Source organism: Mycteria americana, chromosome 5 (genome assembly GCF_035582795.1).
Source record: "Mycteria americana isolate JAX WOST 10 ecotype Jacksonville Zoo and Gardens chromosome 5, USCA_MyAme_1.0, whole genome shotgun sequence".
NCBI classification, from domain to species: domain Eukaryota; kingdom Metazoa; phylum Chordata; class Aves; order Ciconiiformes; family Ciconiidae; genus Mycteria; species Mycteria americana.
In genome coordinates, this window is record NC_134369.1 from 54,290,072 (window position 1) to 54,312,610 (window position 22,539).

Here is a 22,539-nt window from a genome sequence, read left to right on the forward strand (position 1 = left end):
CATACTTCTTGGTTTATAATTTGGGCCTTCTTGAATACGTTTAACATTTCTATAGCTGCATACAGGAGGGTATGTGTGTGTGTGTATATATGTGTTTTATTTTTTTATATACATACACTTACATCTAAATAAAGAACTCTCAAACACAAAACTTTGTCTAGGATATGTTTCCCACACTTATGTTCTTCATAACTTTATTTTTGTTCATCATCAGATACACTGTCATTATACAGCTGTCTGAATAAGCAGTCCAATCGCTTTTAAATTATTAGTTAATTCAACAAGCTGCAACCATCCTGAATGTACATTTCTAAATCATCAGTAAACCAAGAGTGTCTTTACTACAGACTGACTGCAATCTATCCCACATACATATCATTCATCACTTTTTGTCCCCTCCATTCTACCTGATCAAATCATAAAGTGATTTTAATAGTTCAGGTACATACATCATCCCATCCAGTCCAATACTGCCAGTTAAAACAAACTCATTCTTATAAGAAAGAATAATTAACTGTTACTGATTTTTACCTAGAATTTCGAAGCTGCAATACAGGAACTCATATGCTCGTATTTTCACACTATTTTAAATTATTAATAAGGGAACTTCAAATATTATCTAGAAAGTACAATGCTTTCCAAAATGAAAATCAACCTTCAACCAGCAAATAATACAGCTTCAACCAGTAAATAATACAGCTTCATAAAGTTACCTTAGCAGTTTCATGCCTCATAGGTTAAAACAACCAGAAATTGATTGGCTTTGTTTTTAAAGTGATACTTGGACAAGTTAGAAGTTGAATCTTGCATTATATTACCATATATGACTTACTACCATGAGAGCAAATGAGGACTCTCATAGTTTGGCATGCACAAAATAGATTGCAAACCACTGAGTGTTTTTTTGCTGACTACTTTAATCACAAAACCATATGCTTTGAAAGAATATGGAAATATAATGAAAACTTACATAGCAAAAATATAATCACTTCATAGTCACATTAAACATTTTGATTAAAAGTAAAAGAAAATCTTACCAAGCAGTTTTAAAAAATTTTATTAAACTTTCACTGATATGTCTTCACTTTTCAAAGCTGTATACTGTTCAAAAAAGCTAAATGAATACAGTAAAAGGCAGCAACATAGGACAAGGAAGAGTGATTGAGTCAAGCTAAAATGACTAAACACGTGTGTCTACAAACAAGCGAGGTGTTTGGGCTTACATTATAGTTCGTGGAATCAATGGACTCCAGAGAGCTATCAGACAACCAGCCAGTAGGACTCAATTCAGGGAATGACAGAACAGCTGATGCTGGGGGAAAACTCTGGAGAGCATTTAGTCCAAACCCCTGCTCAAAGGAGGATCAGATAACAACAGCAGGTTGCTCAGGGCTGTGTCCAGACATGTTGTGAGTATCTCCAAATGGACAGAGATGGGGATGGAGACTCCACAGTCTCTCTGGGGACCTGCTTCTTTGTTTCAACAACAATTGCCTAAATATAGGAGTCCAGGCCTTCTGAGATGCTTTTGGATTAATCAGACATCCACAAAAGAAAGTCAGATAAAGCAGATCCATATTCTTTGTGGGAGGCAGCTACATACTCAACTCTGGTATATAAAATGTCGCTATATATACCCACACATGGGTAACTGAACAGAGTAATACCTGTCTACTTAAGGGTAAACTTAAATGCATTCCAGGCTCTATTGATTACTAAGTCGCCCATCAATGATAATGGGAAACAGTACATAAATAGACACTTAAATATATTTCTTAATCTAGCATTCACTTTCTACCATAAAAGCCATCTTAAGCAACAGAAAGAAAGGGGGGGGGGGGGGGGGGGGGAAGAAGAAGAATTCGAATTGGACATACTGAGTCCCTATCATTGAAATTGGTTAGGAACACAAACCAGGTGATCTTGCACTGCCCTTTCCAGCTCTCCAGAAATCTATTTAACATTTTATATTAATTTAAGGAGATATACTTACAGCATGTGCTCCCTGTATTGTCCGTACAAGGTTGATTCCTTTCCATACATATATATCTCCATTCAGTGCACCAGAATATGTCACTTCATCCCTTGCACAGGCTAGGCACAATATAGTTTGGAGATCACCAGTTTTGCCAAAAACACCACGTTTTGGTGTCAATGAATTGCCACACAAGCTCCAGAACTGCAACATAAAGAGATTCAGAAAGATGGGTATTTTGCTAATATCCTATAATTTAATACGTACATCTGAAAGAGAAGTACCTTACCTCCAAAAGGCATCATCATTCATACCCTTTTCCCTGCTTTAGTTCTCCAGTTGGTTAACAACTTTTTATGTTATTAACCAACTATATCTTTCCATAAAATCAGCATAGCAGACTAGTTGGGAAGGAGTTTCGGGGTATCAGTATTAAATCAAACTGAAATTCTTTCAAATTATAATTTGTGAGTCAGTTGTATTTTCAGTCATTTTTGAAAAGCGTTTCATAATAGAATTATCTGATCTTTCTTTCATGTAAGACTTCAACTTTGCAAATGCTGCATTTGTACTTTATGTTACCTTAGGCGTTTAAAGATGTAATCTAAGCATGTAAATTTCTGATAAGGTTACCATTTGTTCTGTTTGAAAACAGCTGGTTTTATTACAGACTTACCACTTCTCATTAGAACCACTGATCATGCAAAGCAGCCATCTAAGGTGGACAATTTTGAGAACCTTCTAATAAACCGTTAGCATGTGATTACAGTAATCACATGGGATCGAATTTCCTCCTAGGTGGTCCAGCATGTACTAATGACTCCTAAACTAAAGACATGCAAAGTCTCTTGTCAGAGCACAATACTTGCCAACCAAATCTCCAGCTACACTCTAGTTTCTGAGGTCTCAGCAGACAAGCAGCACTTGCATATTCCCTTCAAACTCTCCTGTCCAAACATGTAAATGTGCACTGAAAAGTCCACAAGCTTCTGGACTAATCCACTGCAAAATGTGAAATTTTGAATTTATTTCATCACTGCTGACAGGTTACTCTTATATTGTCTCAGCATGTTCCCTGTATACATGTTTATGAAACTATTTCACAGCAAGTGTCTCTGTTACCAATAATCTATTCAAAATTATGAGACTTTAATTAATACAGGATAATGAAAGCACTTACAATGAACAGATTTTTGTACCAGCAATACTGTAATTAAGAAATAACCACATACTGATTAGAGAAATCCCTGTATCTTAACTAACATTTCTTTAACCAAAGTACACAGGTCATAGATTATGTTGTTGCTTGAGAAGTAACTGCACAATCACTGCACAAATCAAGCACCTAGCTCCAATATGGAAATAGGTAACATATCTAAGGAAAGTAGTCCCTCAAACTTGATTAAGTAGTATTACAGTTTGCATTAAATATCATGTGAGGAAAAAATACAATAGTATTACAAACATGAAAGTAATCATTGATATCTGAAAGAACAAGAAGAAGGGACGGTTTAAAAAAAATACACATCAACAAAAATCTCTTGCCTGACACAAATGCTCTAGGATTCAGATTTTTAGTTAATGTCTTCTCAAAGGAAACACCAATTATTTTTAAAATGCTACTGTTATTTTAAAAGGCTTTGTAGAGCCTTAAAAGTTACTCAAATGAACTTTTGCTTATCTAAATAGATATGTTTTGACATCAATAAAGCTACCTTAAATATACTAAATCACTGATGGTAAATATTAGCTCACTATTGGCATAAGAGTCCTTTTAGATCTTGAAGTAGAAAAAAAAAGATCATTATTAATCAAGCTCATGGAAATCTGTAAATGACATGCTAAATGCTATGCTAAATCAAAGACATATGCAATCTAGCCAACGCATTGAACACTTTTTCCAATAAACCATTAGTACACATTAATCTAAAAGTTCATTGTATAAAAAGCAACATATTTTTCCCAACATAGGAACCTACACGTAAGAACAATACAGAACTTTCAAGCTGCCATCTACTGCTGTTATGTGGTAACACAGAAGACAGTGCATGGGAGAAGGCAGTGACTTTAGGAAACATATTTGATGGCAGTCAAGCATTGATAATCCTGCTGACAGAGTTAAACCTGAAAAAGAAGCTGTTTCTTCACAGCAGTTGGTACATGGATCAAACAAAGCAGAGTGTTTCATAGAGACACTCTGCTTGAAAAAGACATGAAATATCCACATTATGAATCCTATAACAGGTACAGAGCATTCAAAATGACAAAGGTAAGAATAAAAGCAGGGAAGAGAAAAGAATTAAAAGAAAGACCAAGCATTTTCCTTTCTCTTTCCACTATATCCCCATACTCTCTCAAACTGTAAGAAACATTTTTTCAACTCATTTCACCTCTGCAGTGTAACAATTCATTAATTGTTCAAGAATGAGAAACTTGAGTACCTGGACTCACCTTAAACATGTGCATCTTGTCTTATGCTAGTTGGGATTTCAAACAGTGTGTTTTAGACAATCTAAATTTTAAATTATATTACAATCATTACATATGATGCTACTGACAACTGTTTCATTCCTTCTGCATTCCTTCTGCAAGGGCATGAACTCTTTTGAGCAGAGATGGTCTGCTTTCCACTATACATATCTCGTAAAACGTCTAGTGTAGTCAGGTGTGATCCATGATTGCAGTTCGTAAGAAGTAATATTATTCTTACAGAGGACCTTTCATATTATAATTATATATTCCTTTTAGATTCTATTTTTGTATATTTTATAGAGTATAAACTACTGCAGCTTAAATATTTTATGAATTAACATTTATCTCATTACCTTGATGTGTTTTACACCACAGCTGACGAGCTTGTTTGGCTGGTACAAATCCCAAGAAATATCAAATATCTGCATAAAAAAAAAAACCAAGGATGTCAGCAGAGATGGCCTTTCTAGCATGGGACAGTTAAAACAGTAAAAACTTGTAGCAAATTAACAGACAGTCTGAAATGCTTTAAATGGAACTATTGGAATGACTTTTTTATCCCCTCATTCAGTACTGAAATTACAATGTATAGCTCATATTATGTATAGCTCATGTATAGCTCTGGGGTTTTTTCCTAAAGTAATTACAGCACATGATAAAACAACATAAAGGTTCATTTACAGACTAGAAGAGTTTAAGAGATTATTTGCATTTTGATTTCCCATATGGGAATTAGGGTCTAGGAAGAGCATTAATTTTGCACTTCCCCTACATGCTTACAGTCTCAACAAACCATACATGAATAAACGGAGAGTTATGTATTTTATTTTAGAAATAAATGTACATATCTTAAATATCTTCACATATCTTAATACATATCCAAGCTTTATGCAAATTCAATTTCTAAAACCTAAAATGGTTTTTGTTCAGACATAGCTCTAGTATGTATACACAGGCATGGTTTAACAAACTAAAATTACATTGACACTCAAATTCTTTAGTTATACTTACTCTGTCTGTATGACCAGGAGCCATTGATAACAATTTGCCTTTTCTCCAGTCCCATACACAAACTGTGTTTTTCGAATCCAAACCAACTGAGACCAAACGCTAAAAATGTCCAAATTAAATAGATAAATAAAAATAACTCAATATATTAATGAAAGCTAGAGTCATAATTTTGAATGATAACAAATTCATAACATTTGAGTTAGAAGCAAACTAAATATAGATATAGAAGAAAACTAAAGATACAACATCTTATGCCAAAGCTTCCATAGATGAGTCTCGTCAGTTATGACATCATGATCATAAAGAATTAAGATCTTCTCGGATAACAACATATTTCTGATTTATAATGTTTAATACATTTAATTATATATAGCACACATGGCAAGCAGCAGTCAGGAGACATTTGCAAAAAGGAATAATCTCACTGAAGTTAATGAAACTACATGTGTTTACCTTTAGTTACATATAACTTGCAGAATTTATGTATGTATTTTACAAGTTCAGCAGACAAAAAGAAAAAATATTTTCTCCAATCTTCTTGGAAACAAGCAAAAGATTAAAAACATTAAACACTTTAAGAGTTTTTTGCTTGATTCTTCAAAACATGTGTGAGTAACTATTCCTTTCTGAATCCTTTCTCAAACCAGAATCCAACAAGGCCCCGAACGTACAAATTTCATTAAGTCTTTAATATCCAGAAAGAGTCTGAAGCCAGTTAAACTGTAAAACCAGGAAGGACAAAAAGATTGCTTCAAGAAAATATAGAAAAATAAAAGTTTGAGATCTTCCTATGCTCTGCAGCCTGTCTTGTCTTCAACTGTGAAGATATTTTGCACATATATCTTGACACAAATCATTGACCATATTAGCCAATGGTCCGCTGTTACTATATCTGTTAACCAGTCAAAATGTTATTTTTCCTATAGAAATTCTCAACAGAAAGACTAACAGTATTAAAGACTGGATAAAAAGAAACTGAGTGATTTTGAGTTTTGTTTTTTAAGCAAATTAAGTCTTTTTGTTCAGTTTATGCATGAATTGTGACATCCTAATTTTGATAAATGAAAGCTTTGCACATCTTTAGGACAAAGGTTTTTTCACTGTTCAGCAGTTAATACCTACACACATTAAAGAAAAATTTCGTTTCAATTTCTATGTAGATTATCAGAGTGAATTTGTAAAAGCAAAAGCAATCCCCAAACTTCAGTAAATTTTTTCCCAAAGACAGAAACCTATTCCCAATAACATCTTTCTTTACTGTCTGAAAAACTCCAAGATTATAAGAAGAAAAAGAAACAAATTAAATACAATTGCTATCCATGCTCCATATTTATTAATGCCAACTTCAATTGTTCTGATACTGCAAAGTCCAACCTTTCTATTCCATCTTTGAAAACATTCTTGGAAGGAACATCAGATTCAATTCCAGCTACACTTCGAAGCAGTTCAATTCCAGTCCTACTGCAGAATGAGAGGCGTAAATGCAGACTAGTTTTACAATTACTGCATACCCATCACAAAAAGTTGGGTGATGCCTTTCCAGACATAAGCTGATATACTGACTGCCCAAAAAGGGAGATTAAATGATGTTCTCGGTTCTCCTAAGAACTAGAAAATCTTGTTACCAACCAGCACACCCCCACAGTGGAGCAGAGCTCGGAGAAGAGCAAAAAAAACAGTGAGCTCAGGGAATAATGTACCATAAAGCAAGCTAAACTTCTCTCAACACCAGGGAGACTGGAGGGTAACCCTGGTTTTAGATAACACAGCTGCACCAGTGAATCATCAGGTTCCCCAAGACAATTAACAAAGGATAATAAATAAAGAATAAAAAATGCCTTCCTGAGCTAGCCAGACAAGTTGGGGGTGGGGAGGAGAGTGTGTATGTGGCACAGCCCAACATGAAGTATAAAAACCGAACAACTAATAAAGCCGACTTTGAAGAGGACAACGGGCTTGACCTCGCTTCAATCCACATATTCCTTCCCAGCAACTGGAGATGCCCAGCACCGTGACAATGATCATATAGAGACCAGTAATAGGAATCACATTTTTCTGGTGATTCATCTGTATATTGCAATTGCTTGCGTTGTGATTTCAGGATATTGCTGTATCACTCTACTAAATCAAAATCCAATATAACACCAAATATATCAAGTAAGAATGTTTAATATCAAACATTAAACCCTCTAAAAGAACCTGGTCAGGGACTCTGACAAATTTGGATTTAAAAGGATAAGCAAGATGTAAAGAAATATATTCTGCAGATCTTTCTGAACTGAATTTGTGTTTTACTGTATTTCCATACAGACACAATTCTGGAGACGCAGATCTTGAAAAACCTGTATCCAGCTTTCCTTTGAGACCACAAAATTCTAACAAACGCCACGAAAAAGGTTATCATATGCAAATGCTGAGAAAAGCGGACAGCCTAAATTCTGACCGTTTATGGTTTTAAACATAAGAATCAGTACTGGATACTCCTAGAACAAATCACGGATCTACATTCAAATCTCTCCAATGCACCTAGGGGATGCATTCTAAAACAGAGCTAGGGGACTTCAATCCTAATTAGATACATTTTGACCTTAAATTATTAAGGCTGTTCAGGTGAGGAAGTGACAGGAGTTTACAGAGACAAGAACAACATAGAGAAAAAGATATCGCTGTTAAGTAGAAATTATGTTATAGAAAGAAGCTGACTCTAGAATCTGACTCTCTGAACAATGAGAAACCTAAATGATAAAATCTGTAGATCATTCCAACAAACTGAAAACCTCTCTACAACAATTACAGCATATTTTAACAGAAAAAAGTTACAGCTAGGCTTTCCTCTATTTGTGTTCAACAGAGCTCCATTTGATATTGTCTTAATAAGGACAGCAACTGGTCTCTACAATACATCCTCACTTGAGAAAGCAGTAGTAAGTAACAGATATTGACCTTTTTAGCAAGCAAAAGGAACTGAGAATATAGCTAAATCTGAATATCACATTGCAAGGCTAAGTGGGAGGGGAAGAAGTGCTGCATAAGACCAGGAGAGCACAAATGCAGAAAGGACTTTCATGGCTAATACCTCTTCAGCTGCTACCTAATGTGTATTTTGCATTTCTAATACATCAATCAAGAGAGCCTCTTTACTCATAGGAGCAAGTGTCTGGTAAAAATGATCTCCTTTTTAAGTAGCAGCTCTGAGAACCAATTTACTACCCGGAGAATGTTTGAAACTAACAATTATAATCCAATAAAACCTTTTTCTAGATCCAGGATACATGAGTCTGAACAAACAATCAAATGTGGAGATCCACCAATGCATGCAAAACACATGACAGAGAAGGGGATACCGCCCAAAGACATTTGGAGTCCAAGATGAGTAACACAACAGGATTGCCATCACTTCGTGCACAAGACATACCCCTGCACAGGGGAGGTCCGCTATCTCCGACCATTTGGTGTAACCCTGAACTGTGGCCCACAAACCACAAGAATCTCCCTACCACCTCATCTTCATTCAAAACTCTTTTGAAGTTATACTTTTCTTGCCAAATGTATTTGTCAGTCACTACCAATGCCAAGTTTTTTTCCTCAACTTGAGAATAAGCAGATGAAACCTGAGTCAATACACTTCTTGAAAAAAAAGCTACATAAGATTTCTGACAGATAAACAATTTAAGTGTTTGAAAAAAGAATATTAATTACTTACCTGACCATCTAAATCAAAAGCCAAGCAAGCTATGCCATGTGTGTGAACATCTTTCAGAACGGATACAGTTTGCACAGTGTACGAGTCCCACACGCAGATGTATGGTTCTTTTCCAACTTGACCTGTTGCTACCAACACACGTTCAGGATGCAAAGCAAGGCTGCCAAAGAAAAAGATATAAAATATTTTTGCATGAAACTTTTAAATTTTCCTAGTTGGTTGCATTAATATGTTTCCTTAAAAATGATTTTTAGTATTTTCTCATTGATAGTAGATGTTAACAACTCATTTTGTATCACAGATTCCACAATAGCTGTAAAATTCCCTTAATATAGTACATGCCACCACCTTTCTTGAAACTGAATCTTCAAGCCTTCTCCAATTAAACTAATTGTAGAACAGTCATTAATCCTCTGTTCCAAAATACAGAGTTCATTAAATTAGGTCAGATTTTTATGCACTAAAAAAATACCCATTTTCCCTTTCTTTCCATTTCTTAGCATTTAAAAACACAAAGGATGGACAACAAAAGTTAGTGTTTAGCTATCTACACAGCTATCATCAGTGGAGAGAGATATGCATCTCCAGAAGTACTTCATTCCACATACTATTTGACATCCTTTTTATGAGAGGATTGAATAGCCTTCTAAAGCTATTGCTCTACTGATCGTACAGCAAGGCAAAGCATGACTAACTTAGTCTAGATGCTATGACTAGACTTCAGATGACTAAACTGAAGTGATATGAAGATCATCTTAAATGTCTTAATTTTAATATAGAACAAATGGGAATAGTTGATTTTGAATAATTATTAACTTTTCACATTTCTAACATTGCAGAGAATTTTCTTATAGTTCGTATTTCAGAGTCCTGCAAAGTCCACAGAGGATCGTCACAACTGTTTTGTCAAATATGGGACCAAGCTAGAAAGCATGCTAGTCAGCAAGATAGTTTTTTGTTTCGTTTATGCAAGCAAGCTGCAAGGGAGGACATGAGGTCTGAAGATTCGTATTTCATAATACAGAAAAGTAAGTAAGAATATATTTCAATAGAAACCCAAACAAGCTACAGATGACATTCTACACAGACTAGGTACAGCAATCCAAAATGATGTAAGAAATGCCACGTGTGAGTGAGGAAGATAAAATTTCAAAAGCTGGCTATTTAATTTGGCTAAAAAATTTCCTCCCCTAACTAATCATAGAGTAACGATCTTGAGAGACTGGTGGACAGAATCACTAACAACATATACTAAATGTATTTATCTTCTCAATATCACTTGGAAAGGGAAAGGTTGAGCATTTTGCAATAGTAAGATGATCTTACACCTGAACACAGATTTTGATAAATGACATTCAAAGGGTGGAGACAAGGGGAGTCTACAAACATAGAAGAAATAGCCAGGATAAAGCTAATCAGGAAATGACCAGAAAAAAAGATCTAACTCAAAAGATGTATACATTTTCTATATACAAAAAGAGCAGGAGAAAACCATGTTAGAAGTTGCTTAATATTTCATGAAGTCATACTACACTATGCAATACACTTTTATATTTTTTCTATTTTAATATAGCATTTCAGTTGGTTGATACTGCTTGACAAATCCCACATGCACAACTCTGAGAGGAACCTTTAACTTCAAAGTTTCTACAAAGGGTAAAAAGCCTCTGGACCTTTCAACTTTTCTATGGGAATTCTTCTTCCTTGCTACTACGCATTATCCTCAGCACCGGGATCAAGCAACCAACATTTCCCCACTTTGCTTCTCTTCCATTCCAGAGTTATTTCTCTGGTTCTTCCCTTCCTTCTTCATTTGACAGAGCAACTTCATTATTAAAAAACAATGCAGAAAGGAGCTGGCAGGCAAAACTTATCACATTTCACTTCAGGTCTGCCACCTAATCCTGACCAACACCTGCACATCTCCCAGAGCACACACACAGACAGATGGTGTATACATGGGGAAAAAGGAAAAGCATCTGGAGGGGGAGAAAATGCTGCATTCGAAATAATCTCATTTTTGCAGTGACATCACAGAGAGGGAGAGATAAGACCACATGGACAATAAAGAAATTCAAGAAGAGAAAGGAAGTTAAAAGAATAAGCAAAGGGGGGGACGGGGGGGGACGGAGGGGGACTGAAACTAAGAGAAAAAGTAAAACCATAGCAGTCTTATGACTGATTCACAACCTCTTCAATCCTGTACTTAGTTCTGCTATTAGTGCACTGTGTAGTTTCAGGCAAATGAAAACCACCCCACAACTGTAACTCTGAAAACGCTCAGGCACCACCTTGGACACACACATGCAAAAGCACCCCCATGCCACACCTTACAAAACACTTTCCAGCAACAAAAAATTAGCTTAGCATGTTTTTAACTAAAGACCAGAAGTGACAAATGCTATGCATCAGAGATGGAAGGGACAACGGTAGAGGCATTACCAAAGGCCAGGAAAACATTGCCCTAGCCCAAGTGTGCCAACTAATTCCACTCAAAGCATTATTAGGTGAATATAGAGAATGTTTCCTCTCTTTCTAATTAATAAATGGCAAATAACTAATAGCAATATCATAGTATTAGTTCTTTCTATATCATGATACAAAATACTGGCTTAAACAACTGAGCTCAAATTCTGCCTTGATATGGGATAGTGCAGCACAAATTAAGATCCAAAGCCTGTATTTTAATCACAACAGACAACACTATAGAATTATCAATGTCCTTCCCTTATCACTTCAGTCTCTATAGCAAATTGCTAACAACCTTTCTGGACAGTCATTGAGAGTCAAAGAAAATAAGCATACAATAAGTATTTTAAACCAGCAAGCTTTTTTAAAAAATACCAATAGGCAGGGATTTCAGGGAAACTGAACAGCAGAGCTGTTGGCAGTGACTGAAGAAATACTTGCCTGACAACACCTTCCCTCACCATTTCTTCCAGACCAAGAGTGAAGGATAGGTTAAAGTCCTACTTGCAAGTATTTTATCTCACTGGCTATCAGGACAGATGGAAAAGGGACACATGGAAAGAATCAAGGGACTGCTATTTCTATTACCAACACTAAGAAAAGGAACTACCACACTTATTTACATGATTTTCCTATGAACTGTGAATGATAAGAAGATGCTTTTCCTTAATATTCAAGTCTTGGCTATTATTACACCCATGGGGCACCATGAAGAATTCCGGGTCTGAAATTTTTAGTCCTGATCAAAACTCCAGGATTAGACCCCAGTTTTAAGCAATATGGAGACCCTTTTCAGTTCTTTCATTGGACTACTAGTGATTAAGCAATCCTTACATGCATAGCAATTAATAAAAAAAATATAGTATCTTGGTCTAACCTCTAGAGTAAAAGCATTGATACAACTCACATATTCAGGAACTTTCATTATTAAAACACTCCTGAACAATGCATTATAAATAGCTTCTTAGTGCAGAAAGAAAAATACAACTAGAATGGGTGCCCAGAAATGGATAACCATAAACGTTTGCTATACAGGGACTACATTGACTCATGGGCATGATGCAGTTAACAGGATCAAACAATGAGTGCGAGTTGTCTCTGGATACCCCCGAGTAAGATCTCTAAGACACCTCTACAGAGATGTTAACAGCGTACAACTATTAGGATGGTATTTGAAGTAGTTGCTTGCTATCCACGCAGTCAGTCCCTGAGGATAGGCAGAAAAGCATGACTGTGGCTCAGCTCTTACAACAGCTTCCAAATCCATTGGTGTGGGCTCTGTAGACTTAAGTACACTGACCCCCTCACACAGATTTTCTTGCATTTTTTCTCCTAGGGAGAAGGAGATTGCTTAGTGGAATGAGAAGCTCTGCACTCAGAAGGAGAGAATTCACGTTCCTGTTACTGCCCTGGTAATGAAAGCTGGGATGACCTATCCAGGTTAGACTGCTAAAACTGTGCTTGCATCTAACCCACACAGCTAGACTGTAAACTTGTGCCTGATTTCTTTCCTCTTCCTTGGAGGATGACTAAGCTGATGAATGAGATATTGCTGCTTGTCCAAAACAGGAAACAAATATTCCTAATGAGACAAGTTCTTCAGGCCTTCTTGCTTGCCTCTGGCCTTTCTGACCTGGGCTTTTCAAGAACAGATGTTAGACCTAGCACAGCGTCTCTGAAGAGGCAGATATGAAGGAAGATGTCCAAAAGGCAAATGTGACCACAAAACAAAGCAGGAATTAGGCTAACATACTGCTAAGTCAAATTAATTTTGAAATGGCTATAAAATTTGATACTTCTCAGAAGAGTTCAGAAGTAGAAAATTCAAAAAATCTGCCTGTCACTATTGCAACAAAACCAATTATCTGGACCTGTAGAGAACTAAGATTTCTACTGATATCTCTGACTGACAGGTCTTCTCCTAGATAGATATTCAAAGCAGGCTGAAACACAGTATTACAATTTTAACAGTATACTGAAAAGGGGTATGTTTCTCAATTTAGTGCATTCAAGCTCCTCTTTTATACTTCATACAGAAAAGGTTCTTTCTCCCTTTTAGAGCAGCATGTAAGCACTCCCACCATTTTGACCAGATCCATACACTGTACAATACCTATATTAATGATATTAAGTATTAATGGCAGCCTATGAAAAAAAAGTATAAAAACTGTCCATACTGTGTCTGTTTGGGATGAGACCAGAGACATGGACGTGACCCTCCAATTTGTGTGAGGTTTGTAGTGGGAGGGGATCCTGAAGGAGAATAGTCTATAATAAACTACGTTATTATAAAGAAATTAAGATTTTTCCATCTTTACTTGGTTTGTGTTGAGCATTTACAGGCATTGATTAATACAGACAAGCTGCAGACAAGGATACAGTATTAAAGATGATGTTTCCTTAGCAACAATATTGGATGAAAATCCAAGAATATATTCATGTGACTACTCCTGAGCTTCATAAAACTAGGGCACCAGTAAAAATGCACAAAAGAATGCTGCAGTAAAGTAACAGCATCTCAGATTAACTCTTAATTAAGAGTTAATTTCAAGTGTGAAATTGTTTCTCTGAGTATATACAGAAAAAGATTTTCATTGTATGTTTACAGACTTTTTACATATAGTTGTGGGTATTTTCTTATTTGCTGCCATTTATCCATATTTCCCCAGAAAGAATGACAGGAGAAACTACAAACCATTTCTGTCATATTATTTAAGTTGTTAAAGCAGAAAGAGCTGTAATCAGCAAACATGTCTCATCAAAGTTTAAATAGATCAAGTCAGAGCACACTTACTTCGCATAGACAAAAAAAAGCAGTACTCCTCATGGAGCATCACTACTGTGTCTTCCATATAGTTATTGTCATAGCACCAATAATGTCAAATATACAGCTTTCTGAAGATTCCTTACATTGTACAAGCATCCAACTTCAAAGTAAGAGAGTCTGAACTGGAGACAGGGAGGGTGGACTAAAACTGTACATTGATTATTCCCAGCTGCAGTTTATCTCATTACCATTCCATATTCTCCCCTCTAGGATCTGAATGTTTTTAGATTAACAAGAAACGTTTATAAGCAACCTTAAAGAATCCTAAAAATTGTTTTGGGCTCCTGTCTGTTCCAAAACTCAGCACAAGGTGGGGGGGGAAGACCAGATGAACTTCAAAGAGAAGGAAAGAGTTAGAGACCGAGTACAGTAACACTGATGCAAAATTCCCAACTCATCAAATACGAAAACGGAGGAAAAAGATTCTCGGAACTATATGCCACTTTATGCAGGTGCCCATTTTTGCCTTGCGTAGTCACGTCCTCCACTGCTGAGGAAGGGATTGCCTTAAGCTTTCTAGTAAATGAGTTACCATCCCTAGAAAAGAGATTAAAAATAAAGATATTCCCCTTCTTTTCAAATATGAATGATTTTGCCAGTGCCAATAGGAGAACTCATGTTTTGACTGAGCAGAGTGGTGCTGCTTTTTTTCCCACATTCTACATGATGTTGACGCTTTCATCACCAGGTTTTCATTATCTGAGGAAAGTTCTTTTCTAACACGCCCCTTGAAAAAGAAGGCAGCAAAATTACTTGCATTTTCCCAGCAAAAAACCATTCTCACAGAAAAGTCAGAAATATCATACACTCCAAAATAATTTGGAGATAAATTTGCTAAGACAATGTCCTGTTATCTTTTACTAGCTATTCATATGAAAGAAGCAATACTGATTATAATAACTGGTGGTACAATAATGTGACACACTAAAGCCTGAAGGCAACCAAGGAATGGAATCCCACCTAAAAAGATATCCAACTTCCTTCTTTCCTCATGAGACAATGCAAGGACTTAAGACTCATTCTTTAAACCATTATTAGATATAAACTGTCAAACATAACCCATGCAGTACCAGCAACAAAAAAAAAAAAAAAAAAAAGAGAAAAACAAAAGGAAAAAATATAATACAGAAGAGCAAGATCTGTGGAAGGAAGATATACCGCAATCAGCTGTCAATAACTTATGCAGGGGGAAGTCTAGCTATTCAGCTCCTTTGGGTCACTACATTTGATGACCCGAAAGAGATCCCTTAACATACCAGCAAGCACTATTAAATTATTTGGTTAGGATCTGTCAGTCAAAGTTAGAAACTGGTTCTTCACTCCTGAATACAAGTGGTGAGAAGTATACAAACCTACGAAATGATCATAGATTAAAAAACTGAGGCAGCCTAAAATTAAAGTGGGAACACTGATTTCCCATTCTATCCAGTTTACAAGCTAAGAAACTACTTAATTAGCTTAAGTAAAGATTATCATGCTGTAGCCACTTAATTATGTGGACACTGAGACAAATATGGCTATAAAATCACAACAGATTTAATTTCAAATAAAGTTTGCAACGAAATAGAGGCTAGAAAGGGAAACTGAATGACAAAAATTCTTATCACAGTTATAATCACTCTAATTTTTCAGTGCATGAAAACTTATTGCACTGTTTGCTGAACTAGAAATATATAGAATGAATGATTAAAGGTCAAAGAAGCATTTACTCCAAATCTTTTAGCCAGGAAAATGTCAACAATTTCTTCCCAGAAAAATGTTATTTTGGATGCTTCTAACCTCACAAGTTAAATAAACTTGCTGGAGGTACAAAATTTTCCTGTTTCTAAATCTTTCACTATCAAGGTAAAATCCTTCAAAGAACTCTTCATCCAGTCATTACTGGTTGCTTCTTCTCCATAAAAGATTTACAACAGTTTTTAACTACTAGATTAATCTTCCTTCTATTATTTTTGAAATTTATACTAGAACTTCTAGTATTACATAGAAAAAAAAAATCACAGATTGTACAATTTTCTTTCATATTTCTGAACAAGTAGATTAAACAGCAATTCAGTCTTCTCTCCTATGGGATATATTATGAAAAACTTATCTGAATATGTGAGAACTTATCTGAATATTCAAGAGTGGAGTCACAGAATAATTAGTGACAACTTTTGAAAGGTTTTTCTTTTATACAGAAAGGTCACCCTGATAAAATTAGCAGTTGGCTTAAAATAAGGAATGGTGGGAAGAAGGCAGTAGCAGAGCTGCTAGTGAAATAAGCTGAGATAAGCACAATATTCTGTGCTTCAATGGACTGTATTTTATTACCAATCAAAGAAGGTTTAGAGCAGAAGAGAGCACTAACACAATCTTTATCTTGCCAACCCTGGAGACTGCAGATACACTAGATTTCTTCCCGAGGTCTTGAGAACACCAGGCCTACAAGTGTTCTGCAGATGTTAAGGTCAGAGGTGTGTTCCTACAGAAAAGGAAAGCCAAGCACATCTGTAACATTTGTCTCAAATTTACCATCCCAGCATCTCACTTCATGCCCAGAAACGTGAAATGAGCCAGGACACCACTTAAAGTTGGGACAAAATCTGAACCATCATTTAGAAGAACTATAAAAATGTGAGGAAGGCCACAGAACAAAAGTATTTACATGAAAGACTGTCTGGTAGAACAAACAAAAACCCCACATGTACCAGAAGCATAAACAAAACAGGAAAGAAGCATGGGAAAATGCAAGAACACTAAAGGGATTCCAAGGTCAATGCATATTTGGTAGGCAATGAAAGCTGTTGCACATGTGGGCTTACAAACTTAATTACTAAAAAACACTAAAAAGCAGAAGATGGATAAAGAGCATTCATGAGCAACACTTTCAAGAAAATACAACTCTTCGGCTCTAAAATTATGTTTTTCTCAAGAATACTTATCCCATTGACTATACCCAATGAGGTAAGGTAATACATACTCATTATCATAAGCATATGCTGTAACCTGCAAAAGATAAAATCACAATTACCTATGAATTATTTTATAGGTATTGATGATTAATGTTTGATCAATATAATGTTACATTATATTGTAACAGACACAGTATGGGCAGTTTTTATACTTTTTTTTCCATAGGCTGCCATTAATATTTAATATCATTAATATAGGTATTGTACAGTTAATGTATGATTAATGTTCCATTGTACAGTTAATGTATGATTAATGTTCCAAAGGCTATTCATTTTTATGGTATTAATTTCTATGGTAGAAGAAACAGCAATTGATAAAGCAATAAGTAAAAGAGGAACCTGTAACTAAAAATCCAAGTATCATCTAAAGTGCAACCTCGATGTAAAAAAAAAAAAAAAACAAACCACCAAACCAAACATTTCCCAGCTCTTCAAATTCTCCTGTTATTTCCCTAAGTACTCTGGAAGACTATTTAGCTTAAAATGTCACACTCACCACAATAAATCTTCAGGCAATTTCCAAATGCTGTCAGATGCCTTGTCTTGATCTAAGATAAAGCATCATTCACCTTGCTTGCTCTTGTAGAGGGATTATAAGCAGGGAATGAGGATTAACACAGTTCTAAAAGTCAGGAGAAGGTTTATACAGTTGTCAGCTAACCGAAACACGGAATTAATCCACTCATTCTGCGTGCATGCTGTCTTGATAAAATGGAGACATCTCATCACCACTCACCTTAAATGACTGAAATGCATCAACGTTTTTAAGTGATGTCTATCCCAAGTACATTTTGGGCTTTTTTCCCAATCATACGTACGTATAATGTTTGCTTGCACCTATATCACAGTCTGACATTTTCAGGAGCTTTATTGTTAAAATAAGTTACCCTGTAATTCCGAAAATTGAAGGGTTACTGTTATTTGTAACATTATATCCAACTACATTTAGTCACAAGAAATGTACCACATAAATAGAAAGAAGCAAAGCAGTAAAATAATTCTCTTCCATCTAGTCTTTTAGAACATTATTATAAAACTATGTCATATCTACAAATTTCATTCTCCAATTCAGGTAAAGAAAAAATTCAATACGTAATCAGCAGTGAGAAGTGTGAGCTAGAGGTGAGAACACAATGATTTTACTATAACTATGAGCACTTTATAAACATGATTTCCAGCTTGGACACATTTGTTTTATTATTAGGTCTGGTCCTTTGCCTCTGTTTTGTTTCTCTTCTGTCCAGTTGAATTCTTCACCTGAATCAAGCATTTTATTTACACATAATTTTATGTCAAATATCTAATCAATGTACCTTGTATGAAGCCAAAGGAAGTTTGAATTGTAATACAGCCTATAGTCAACACAATGTAAAAGGCAAATAAAAAATTTCCCTGCATGTCATCTGTCACAGATCTGACTAAACCATCAGTGGAAGTACCACTTGTGGTATCTATAAAGCTGATCACTTTGTTCAAAATGACATTATTCTCTCCAAAGTTATGGCACTAACTCCTTGGACATATTTCTCTTGACTCTTGAATTCAAACCCCCAAGAAACATCCACTCCAAGTCACAGCAATCCTTGTGAAGAGGAAAGTTCAAATCTGAACAGAGTGCCAGGGTCTGTCCTCCTGTGCCAGCCACAAATCCTACCCACTATCCACTGATGAGACACAGGTTGTCCTAAAAGGATGCATAGGTGAGGATTTTCTGAAGACGGGGTCCTGGTTCCAAGACTGGATATGCATCCCAGTAGATCGTTAGCTGAATTGAATGCAAAGAAATCTCTTGGAACTAATCTAAAGCATATGTTTAAGATTCTTTTATTTCCACATACCTATCTTAAAACCAAGTAATTCTGTTTATATTTGGATGGTCTAAAGTAAAAAAAAATCCTGTGAACAAACTGGCTTAGCTCAGAAAAAGAGGCATTTCAGTTCACAGCTCAAGAGGAGTTATTACTCCTGCTGTATGAATCCACTGCTCTTCAGCACAGGAACATCATTCTGATGCACAACAATGCTAATCCACGGACAAACAATACAAAGATACCTCAAAAAAAGTGAGCCCCAAAAAATATCTGTCAAAGGTGACACTGTGAATATTTAAGCAGTAAGAAGCTGGACATCACTGTTAGGATGGGAGATAAAATAAGGGATGGGGGTTTTTTGCTAATATGAGAGAAAGTGACACGTGTTTTTAAAGCAAAAGAATCAGACTGATCTGGGCATACAGATACAGAACAGGCTGCCCAGGGAAGTGGTTGAGTCGCCATCCCTGGAGGTATTTAAAGGACTTTTGGATGAGGTGCTTAGGGACATGGTATAGTGGTGGTCTTGGTAGTGTTAGGTTTACAGTTGGACTTGATGATCTTAAAGGTCTTTTCCAACCTATATGATTCTGTGATTCTGTCTTGATCCATCCTGTCTGCAGGCCAAAGCAATAGGCACTATAAAGAAAACTCCCCTGAAAAAGCTTGAAAGATCAAGCAATGACATGAAATTAGAAAACTGTGAAAAACAGCTGGAAGGATTGTCCACTGCATCTTCTGAAGTAGTATCTGAATACCCAGGGCTTTCATAGGACGATAAGCATCAGGCACCATCTTACAGATCCTATTCAAAAGAAAAGAGTCTACCAGGAAGCCTCTCAACAGTAACGAGGATTCCCAGTTAAAGCAAAGTCTTTTTCAACTAGGCCAAGGAAAGTTATTCTGAAGAAGAGATACAATATTTCTCTAGAGATTTAATAATACAGGGATCCTCTAGCAGCTAGGGAAAATAACAAGAAAAACTGCTTTTCTAACACAAATGGCCACACAAAGACATCTTGCTTTAAATGCAGAGTAGAAGTGGAATATCTCACCTATCACCAAAATAATAGGTATGTCAGGATGGGGCCTTCAAAGGACTGATTTTCTTCACGTTCACAGGCTGATTAAGATGTTTCCAAGAGTGATTTTGCTCAACTCAGGTATCAGCTACTAATGAATATCAAAGTTTGTCCTCTTTCTTAGTAATGCTGACATCACTTTTGCCATTTTCATGACCGAAATTGAAGCCGAAAGACAAAAACTTGAAATGAAAGTAAAGGTGGTCAGCACCAAAAATGTTCCAGGGATTTGTTATCAGATGGCGCACACGCTGGAATTCTTTGTAGTTTCTATCTTTTGCAATTTATAACTGATAGGTACCATAAGCCCGGCTTAAAAATTCAATCATATCCTTTGCTACCAAGAGTTAAGGCAATCTTGACTGATTCTGACCTTTTTTGCAAATCAAGCACTGCATTTTAAAAGTCTATTACTATTATAACAGCTACAACAGCAATACAAATAATGATATTGGTTATTTCTTGTAGAAATGAAAGTCTTTTGTAGCCACTGGGATAATCAGAGCAATCTGCACCCTAATGCAAGTAATTTACATGTATTTGTAACATTCTGTAAGGTGCTTCACTGATGCACCAGGGGAAATCCATACTACACCAGATGGCACTCACACCAGAATTTCACCGTGTAGAAAATCTTGACTATATGTATTTTGAAGAGAACATTCAATAGCATCTAGGTTAAACATTCAACTGAATTATTAAAATGGCCAGGGGAACTTTCACACTCTGCCACATAAATTCAAGGAATATTATAACTTTACTTTTCTTTTCAAGTTATTTCATGTGCTCAGTAACTTTGTCTACCATGTGAAAGTACCAAGAGCAACAGATTATTCCAAGTCAAATACATATAGTGAATAAACCAATTTCCTTGATAATACTATAACAGCATTATAATTCTAAGTGTATCTTAAGAAATCTAAATTTTAAATTGAGCATATATCAGTCCAGATTAGACAGCTTTGCCACTTTTATGAATAAGAAATTATTTTTCTTTTAAAGTCCTTTATGCTAGACAGAAGTGCTGTCCTAAATCACAAACATAACTCTAAGTGATATAATAATATTTTGAAAAACTGGGTAAACTACATTTTGAGGTAAAAAAAACCCTTGAGATATTATAAAATGTAAAACTAAATTCTCCAGCATTTTTAGCTTTATGTCAATGTCAGCTTAAAGTTTAAAAAACCCAAAATTGTAGATGACATAAAACTAGAAATAACTTTTTACAATTTTTGTTGTTTGGCGGAGGTATTATAATTATTTCAGATTTTGTTTCAAGTGATGTATGTTTTTCAAAAAGCCTACAGTGCTTGTGTTAATAATTACATAAAACCTAAACTCATTTTTTGATATGTCAGACAGAACTAGTATACTATATTTTTCAATCTAAAACACTTGGGGGGGGGGGAATAAATCAACTCTTAAATAATTAACTTTTAAAGCTGAAGTTTACTTTATGTCTTAACTGAAACTTTAAATTTTGCGTTAAAAAACCCCAAACATTTGACTTCAGACAAACCCTTCAAAAGAATTATTTTGTTCAAACATGCTAGGCTACTGCCTATCACTATCCTAACAACATTGTAAACACAATAATAAATTAACTTCATAATGCTGTTAAAAAATCAGCCAGGAACATAATCTACTTTCCTACCTATATCAAGAGGATGACTAACAAATTGAAACATCGAAAACATAGGTAAGCAGAAACATAATTGCTTTGACTGCAATTTGGAAAAGCTAAAAGATTAGGGCAGACCTCAAAATTTCTGCAGAGAATCCTTTAAAATTCTTAATGATCAAATATTATTAAGCCTTTGGTTATATTTCCTGTTCTTCTCTGACACTGTCCTAGAGCCTCACGTTTTTGCATTAGTTCTGAGAAAAGAGCCAACTACCAAATCAAGAAAAGTATTTTCTACAGCACCAAGATGTTTTCTTATTTAAGTATTGACCTGATCTGACCCTGCCTGTGAGCGCTGACAGAATCAGATCAGAAGGTGATATGACTGCTGGCTACAAAAAGCATGATGCATCAAGGCAAGCTCATAAGCCTGTAGCTCCTTGCTGTGCCGATCTACTTTAATCAACTTCTAGTATGTTTTAGATACTCAATTCTGGTTGGATATTTTTGGTATTTCTATTCATGCAGTTTTAATTAGGAAAAATAAATTTTTCAATGGTATGCAGGCATACTAAACAACAGGCATACTCCAGTCCCATTTCAAAACT

The 22,539-nt window shown here is 35.6% G+C and overlaps 1 protein-coding gene across 10 annotated transcripts in view; it reads right to left on the reverse strand.

Annotated features, from left to right (window-relative positions):
• EML5 (EMAP like 5) overlaps positions 1-22,539 on the reverse strand; it is a 120,418-nt gene that overhangs the window by 89,240 nt on the left and 8,639 nt on the right. For 9 of the 10 annotated variants that reach the window (XR_012775952.1, XR_012775953.1, XM_075503401.1 and 6 more), the window contains exons 2-5: positions 9,162-9,321; positions 5,459-5,557; positions 4,801-4,869; positions 1,994-2,179 (exon numbers count right to left, since the gene is read on the reverse strand). Coding sequence is in view for 8 of the 10 variants with exons in the window: in XM_075503401.1 (XP_075359516.1) it covers positions 1,994-2,179; positions 4,801-4,869; positions 5,459-5,557; positions 9,162-9,321 (514 nt within the window). In the remaining 2 variants the exon portion in view is untranslated. Of the gene's footprint in view, positions 1-1,993; positions 2,180-4,426; positions 4,469-4,800; positions 4,870-5,458; positions 5,558-9,161; positions 9,322-22,539 lie in introns of those variants that run through there. The other variant, XM_075503406.1, reaches the window with a different exon arrangement.